The 8,147-nt window shown below is 47.1% G+C and overlaps 1 protein-coding gene across 1 annotated transcript; it reads right to left on the minus strand.

Moving 5' to 3' along the window:
* Window positions 1-3,878: 3,878 nt before the first annotated feature.
* Window positions 3,879-7,460, minus strand: MIEF2 (mitochondrial elongation factor 2). Its single transcript, XM_053470994.1, has 4 exons — window positions 7,357-7,460; window positions 5,636-5,797; window positions 5,282-5,468; window positions 3,879-5,133 (listed from the first exon to the last, which is right to left on the minus strand). The coding sequence occupies exons 2-4, from the start codon at window positions 5,780-5,782 to the stop codon at window positions 4,082-4,084; spliced, it is 1,386 nt and encodes a 461-aa protein (XP_053326969.1). The 5' UTR covers window positions 5,783-5,797; window positions 7,357-7,460; the 3' UTR covers window positions 3,879-4,081.
* Between the last annotated feature and the right edge of the window lie 687 nt (window positions 7,461-8,147).

Raw genomic sequence — 8,147 nt, forward strand, 5'->3', positions numbered from 1 at the left:
GTGGCGGCATCATTGAAGGCGGCCGCCTAACTTTACCGTCTGGGGCCCCTGTGAACTTTAACTAAATCCGGAAGGGAAGATAAAAGTTTTAACGGTTTTTAAGACGGTCGTTACGTTTGATGATTAGTGAGTTAGGAGCAGGATTGTTGGAGAAAGTTTTTATTTTACCGGCTTGGTGGGGTAATTGCCCCTTAGACAGCAGGGGGAGCCATAGGCTCAGCTATAGTCTTGCAGAGCATCATGGGAGCTGGAACATTACCTCTAAATTATAATATATATTATATGCATTTATTTACCATTATTTATATGACTGCTGTAACTCTTTGATGGCCGATTCATTCTTGGCTCCGTTCTCTCCAGTGCCAAACGATGGAGAGCTCCGGTATATGGCGCTTCGTAAATTCTATTTTTTTCATTTTTCACATTGTTTCCCTTTATATGTTTTAAAATTATCTAAATAAAATCTTTGAACGTTATATTAGTAGCAAAAAGCATTTTCTTTTTATAATGTATATAGCGCCATCATATTCCATAGCAATGTAAGCAATACCACTCTCCCAAAGGGAAGAAAGAGTAAGCTGTGATTCGGCGCAGACGCAGAAGACACTTATCCGGAGCAGAAATATTGGGGATTCCGTAACTTTACAGCCATATATATCGCTTCGCCCCCAACGTCAAAATACCCCGATTTCGTTAAGTCCTATCTGATTTTTCATGGCTAGATTACTTACAACCTCTCTGGACGTCATTAACCTTTGCTTACCCTATGACCCTTTTGGTACGTTCACAGAAGATTTGGGATATATTCCTATAGAAAGTTCAGGGGTGCAGCCATGTGATCGTTGTATTGACCAATCGCAGTGATTCGCATGACTTTCATCTTTATAATCTGCGGTGCAGGAAAGAGCACCGAGTTGTCAAAACCCACATTACACCACCAAATATAACGTTTAACCCATTGAGCACCCCCCCATCCTTAAAAACAAAAATATATATATGATTTTATAAAACATTTGCTGTATTTTAAGTTTAAGGTTGGTGGGTGGCGAGAGGGAACTGCGGACAGTAGGTTATGGAGGGAGATTTTATAGGCTATACATATATATTATATAGATATACCGTATATGTACTGTGTGTGTGTATATATATATTATATATATATAATGACACTTTTACAACACTGATGTTTCATCCAACGAAGCCACGCTTACAAGGCCGATGGAACCTGTATCGGTGCCCAAGGGACACGGTGGTCCCAGAAATACCCCCATTTACTGCGACTCAACGCATCACATGCAGTATGGAGCCAGCTTTCCCTCCGGCAGAATCCCAGTCACATGATGCGGTCGGCCGCGGGAGATCGGGATTCCGTCCAGGGTTTGGAAAGTATGACTTGCACGTAATGTTCTTATTTAGTCTGCAACCCTAAAATACAGCTCAGCGTCTGCGATTACTGCCAAATAATTAGGAAAGTGAAGTGATCGGGGAACCCGGAGCTTTAAAAGCCTATAGAGCAGCATTGGGCCCTCTGCCTAGAACCAGCCCCATAGGCCGCCCACCAGCTCTTACATCACAAATATGGCTGATGAGATAATAAATGGATTTTAACGCGGCCTAAACCAGTCAGAGGATCTCCCCAAACGGCCCATGATCCCTACTACCCACAAAAGCGGGACAGTACACAAACATCAAGACTGCCCTGTAAAAAACAGGGCTGTTGGGAGATATATATGTATGTCATGTTTCTGAAAGCCCTTTGGTAGCAAACGGTTTAAACGCCGAGACCCGCAACAATAAACCGAAAATAACTGAAATGACGAGGCCGTCCACGCGAACCTTTATTATCACAATTTAGTTTTATTTTTAAAAAATAAAGACAGACTTTCACACAGCAAAAGCCACAAGAGATTCAGCTCAACACCAACACGCGATGGAGCTACGGAAAAACATACACGCATTAAATTAACCCCTTCTGTGCCCTACGGCCCACCATATTCATTGCACCCCCCCCCACTATTCTTACGGTAAAACGGTATCAAAAATAGATGAATCTGAATGTTGAAAACTAACGACAGCTTTAGAGACCCCGGCAGCTTGGCACACGCTAGATCCATTCTCAGACCAAAAACAAACTCCAGTCCAGAGGGGCCGCTCCGGTCCGGGATATCACAGTAATACTTGGCACATGGCGATCGTCATCGGAACGCTGGGTCATTAAAGAACTATTAAAAGTCTGGGAACGCGTCGGCACCATCATCTATTTACAGACGATTCCTGATTTAACAGTGTCTGGGTTTAAAGTCCTTCCTTGGGGGTATTCAACTACTTTAATGGGGGGCATTTGCAAAAAAAAAAAAACAAAAATAAGCCCTAGAGTGTTCAGTTTTCCCAGTAAAAGGTTAGATTGGGTCAGTAAGGAGAGCAACCCCCAATGATTAAGCAGCAGGTACAGGAGAGACGAGTATCTGCTCCTTAATGAAAGGTTAGAGGACTCGATGATTGGGCAGCTGTACAGAACTAAAAGTTAAAGTGCCCCCGAGTGTAGACCACCGAACTCTCTTCTTTTAAATAATGTGCATATTTTATTTGAAAGTGACGTGCAACTTCCTACCATAAAGCAGCGAACCCTTAAACCCGGCCTTCTAGAGCTTCCTATAGGCCGCGCTGTGAGGACGCTATCCCTGCTTGGGAACAGGTGATTTCGACTGGCCCACCTGGGCTCAAGCAGGATGAGCTTTAATTCAGAACTCGTAAGCAGCTCTTGGAAGACGGACTCCGGGGATCCTGCCAATAAAACAGGAAGGCGGTTAGGGAATGACTCCCATGACTGTCAGCCGGGAAGCCGAGCACTATGGGATCAGTGCAAAATAAAATCATGTGCCTCTGCCCTAAGGGGAAAAAATAGAAAAAATAAAAATAATAAAAATAGGAGAATTTAAACAAAAAACAAAACAAAACCCCAAATCATGTAATTCACATACCTAGTGTATGACGTGGATGAGCATTAAAAAATATGGGAAATAAAATCCATAACCAATATCGCACAGCCGCCTGAACCCAAACAGGGCTAACAGAATTAGAATTCCAGTGCTAACTATGGAGCAGTCACCTAGAACATCCCCCACGATTGCCATGGTAACTGCCCCACAGAAAATATGACCCATAATATTGTGTTAGAGACAAAAAAAAAAAAGTAATAAATGGCTGAGTTGATCTTTCATTCTTCCAAATACAGCTCCCAAGAGGAACAAAAACATACAGGAAAAAACTAAATTAAAAATATGCAGTTTCTCCATTGTTTGCCTTTTTAGACAATATTCAAATACACAAAACTAACCCCGTTAGGAGCAGCCGCTGGAGTTTCGTTAGTTATTTCTTGATTGGGATATTCTTTGCAATTCAGTAAACCAACAGAAATTTAACTCACGCTGATGATTTTCTATTTTTTCATAATTTTTCCTTCAGTCCTTTAGCAGACGGCACTTTTAAGGAGAGAATGCCCGATATTAGCGTTAACCTCACATAACAATATAGCTCTTTGCATTAAGAGCCGCTGAGAGGTCCATAGGGACATCACTGAACCAGTAACATGCTGGCAATAACGATAACCCTCCTCTGGGAGTAGGATCCTGTACAGACTCCTCCGCCCATAGACACTTAACACCTCATCTGCCAGAGAGCTTTCCCTAAGCGTAGCATCTCGCTTTAACCCTGCAGAGTGCCAACGGCCGGTTACTGCGCTGCTAGACACAGCTTATACTTAGAAAGGCAAGAAAAGAAAAATGGAACACATTGAAAGGACGTTTTATGCTCGAAATTCTAACCTTCCGAACATTTACCCCCGACGACGAGATGAAGACGATCAAATACTGAGTGTATTTAGAAGACAAGTAAACGAATATTAGATTTTAAACAGAATTATCTGATCTGAAAGCTACAAAGTCTCCAGCAGAAAGCAATCAGGGATTAATTAACACGTAAAGGTTATCCCTAACATGAGCTTAATGCATCAGAGGGGACCTCTGAAAAGTGCAGCGATTAAAGGGTTAACAGATTCTCAGAGCAGATCAAAGCCCCGGATTCACTTCTTCAAAGAAGAATCCGGATCGGTGAAAACCTGATACAGGCCGTATCCGAGCTCGTCGATGTCTTCCTCCCTTAAACAAGAGAACAAGTTCACGTTGCCGTTGAAGTAGCCGGGCAGAAAGCCTTTGTCTAAGTAACCGATCAGTTCCTCCAACACCTGCAGGAACCGGTCGGCCAGGTCGGGCTGCGTCCAATCGGACGTCTCGTTACTGAGGTGCAAGATGACGTTTCTCAAGCAGGCGGCCGGCAGCTGCCTCAGGGACGGGTTCTGTCGGCAGATTCCGTGGAGGATCTGGAGGCAGGGCAGCCTGACCCCCGAATCGGCGCCGTCCAGTTCCTGCAATAGCCTGGCTTCTTCGTCGTAGAAGCTTTGATGCCAGAGGTTTTCCGCGGGGGCGTTAGGGTGGTGGTGGGCGAGGAGGACCGTGTCCTTGGCGGCCACCATTGGGAGGATGTGGATAATCATGTGGAAGTCGGAGTGGGTCACTTCCAGTTTAAGGTCATCGGGGGCTATAACTGGCTGTATGACGCACTCCAGCATGGTCCCGATCGCTGGCCAGTTGATGGATCCCACTAGAGTCTTGTGCAAGGATTCCACGACGGTCCTGGAGGAGAGGTATCCCCCGACCATGAACCTGTCCCAGGGGCTGCTGCCTCGGGCCGTGAATTCCATGTCCTCTCTCTTCACCATCCAAAACTGGGGCTCATTCAGGATCGTCTCGTGGCCCGGGATAAACCGCCACAGTTCTGGCTCCAAGACCAGAGGGAGCGTCAGGCCCGTGTGCTCTGAACAGCCGATGGGGAGACAGCTGCCTAGAGGGCCCCCTAGCTGCATGGCAGAGAACGGCATCTCCGGGTGTTTGGCGCGCAGAAAGTCCTGTAGCTCCGCCATGATGTCGAGCACCAGCCGGCATCCTGCCTGCTCCCGACGCTCTGAGGCGCCGGCGCAATGTCTGGAATAATCCAGCAGCCGCTCTTGCAGAGTGAAGCAAATGGGGGCTTTTTTCAGTTCATCGGCGGGTTTATCCTGCTCGGCACTCAACGGCTCTGAATGGGACAAAAAAAAATAAAAAAGAGAGAATAAGGAAAAAAAGAGATACACAAAAAAAACAACCACCTCAGATAACATTATTCACGAGGGTAATTTGCAGCCGCGAGGCAAGGGTTGGGGGGCAGCGAGCGCTGGTGGGCCGACCTGGAACTGGTTCGCCGGTCTCCTCCTGAGAAACAGGGACCCCGAGATCTATCCGCTTCGTCTTTCTGCTGAACTTGGGAGAGGTTTTCACCAAGACGGCTTCTTTCCACGTCTCCTCTAAGGATTTCTGCTCCGCTTTCTCATCCAGCTCTTTATCATCCGGAGGGGACGCTGCACGATCAATGAGCTGCGGGCGGAAGGAGAGGAATAATCATAATTTATATATATTCATGGAGAACGAGGACATTTCAAAGTGACCCCAAACTTTTGCGTGTATAAGAAGAAGAAAAAAAAACCTCCCCTAAAGTAACACGGATCTATCTCCACTACCCGGAGTGGGGCTCCGTCACTCACCCTTTTCACGGCCAGTGTTGCGATGCCCAACATGGCGGCTCCCCCGACCCCGAGCACCAGGCGGGCATTGGCCAGCAGGAAATCCACCACGCTGCCAACCCCGTTGTCGTTCTTCTTGCCTTTCTTCTGGAGCTGCAGGTCGGCCATCTTCAAGCTATCGAACTGCGCGAGGAGGAACAGAGAGAGTCCGTGAAGACATCAGAACAGAACCGGCGCCGGGTTTTATTAAAGCCCCACGGGGGGGCGTCGCGTCAGCCTCATCGGTCGTCAGAAAGCAAACCCGATAAAAAGCTGCTTCCCGATATCTTCGCGACCCCCAGTCGCCCAACAAACGCTGTGTTGTAATAGAACGGTGGGGGGGGGGCATTTATGATGCATCTGGAAAGAATTTGCAGAGTCGGCTTTTCACGCGACCCGCCGGTGCCAGTCGGGGAGGAGGGGGGGTTCCGCGGGGGGTCATGAAGCTGGACTCTCCAGGCGAGTAACATTTTAACGTTAACTTCTATCATTTACCCAATAAGTAACAGAATAACGTTACTGGCCGCTTTCAACTTATTATATATCTAGATAACGGGATTTATAGTTATTTATTGATTTATAAAGCACCACCATGCTCCATAGCGAAGTACAATGGGTGAACAGGGCATATGACAGGACGAAGAGGTAAGGAGGGCCCTGATCCAAGGAGCTTACTATCTAGTTGCGTGCCCCATGGCTGGTTTATAGCTCCCAGGAGGAAGGGAAGTGCTTACTCGCCTGCATGGACTCTGACACCGAGTATCAGCTCATGAAGTAGATGCGTCTCATCAGGACTCGCTGTGAGATCTCTGGTTTAACCCATTCTGTCCCGATTTCCCTGCCTTTTGGTAACCGCAGCGCTCAGGGGCCACCAACTCTGACCCCCCTAAAAGCACATCCTGGCCCTACTTGTTTGATGAGGCCCGGGGCCCATCATAGACTGCCTAGAAGCGCATGGACTACAGCTTCGGGGCCCCCACAGCACACGGACCCCTTCCTGATCAGCTCTACAGAAAGAGGGGGCACGCAACTTATTTAAATACCCCAAACACAAGGCGATGGGGGAGACGGGAGGGCCGAATTGGAGTCATCGCCTAAATATTTCACGCAGTTTGTGGACAACAGGTAGAGAGAGCGATCCAAAAAGGTGACTCACGAGTACTGATGAAAGTCCTGTTTACAATATAAAGTAACAGCCCCGGCTCAACCCCATCATATATATATAAACCCAGAACCTGGTGGCAGATCGGCCCCCATATGTAAAGACTCAAACCTTAATCAGTCATTGGTCTCGTCTTAGATTCAGGAGCCGTATGTCTATCCCATGCATGTTTAATACCCTCACTGTATTACCCTCTACCACCTCTGCTGGGAGGCTGTTCCCCTTATCTAGCACCCTCTCTGAGAAGTAAATCTTAGCTCTGAGCCTCTATCACTGGGGCTGGGCTGAGGGGTTATTTCAATCATGACATAAACAGGTAAATAACAGAAATATATCACACAGACATATAGAATGGATCATTATATTAACAAGCATTACATGTATGCGTTTTAGCATGTTACTCAGTCGCATGTAACTTCCAGCACACATTCCTCACATGAATCTACATGTCAATGTATTAACTCTTTGGGGTACATTCCCGACTCGTGACCCCCAGGAATGGTCCTGGCAGACACCCTCCCACCCGAAGAGCCCCACTCACCTGAGCGCGCCCTCGCCTGTCAGGGCCTCTGCCTGGTAGCGCACTCACTGTCACCGCCGTTAGGCCTCTGCCCGCACTCACCCCTGAGCTATGTCCGGGAAGCTGCGAACTCATCTCCCTGACCAATCACCAAGCGCGTTCTATGGCAAACGGCCAATCAGCCTCTTCGAGCAAATGCTCTAACCAATCAACGGCCTCCTTGGAGAGGTCTGGCCAATGAAAAGAGGCTACAGTTAAAAACAGTCTGGCGAAAAGAGAAAAAAGTTTCCTCAAAATAGAATCGATGCAGCCAATGAGCGTCCTGCTCGCGAGAACGTCGCGCTGTCGTCATCAGGAGGGCCTCGATACTGAGTTCAACTTAACCCTTTCGGCGTTTCTTAAACTTGAAAATAAACGGTGTTCATGTATTATGCATATTTAATCATATTGATTGACAGGTGTCTGTTCCGCTCCCTGTATAACACGGTCATCTATAATTCCTTAGCTTCATGTAACTTCAGTTTAGTGTTCCTTGTACCCTCCACCACCCATGATTGACAGCTCTTCTGACAGCCCCATCTTTCTCACACATTCAGTAGTGACAGTTGATTGTTACCCCCCCCCGCCTGACTTAATGCCCCTTAGTAACCCAGGGCACCATACTGATTGACAGCTCCCTTTTTAATCACCTTTATGTAACTTGTAAGACCCTCTACTCTTTGGTGCTGATTGACAGCCTTTATGATGATTGACAGACCCATTCTAATTGGCAGTGTTTTTTATGATTGACAGCTCCCATTCTGATTAACAGC

Source organism: Spea bombifrons, chromosome 7 (genome assembly GCF_027358695.1).
Source record: "Spea bombifrons isolate aSpeBom1 chromosome 7, aSpeBom1.2.pri, whole genome shotgun sequence".
NCBI classification, from domain to species: Eukaryota; Metazoa; Chordata; class Amphibia; order Anura; family Pelobatidae; genus Spea; species Spea bombifrons.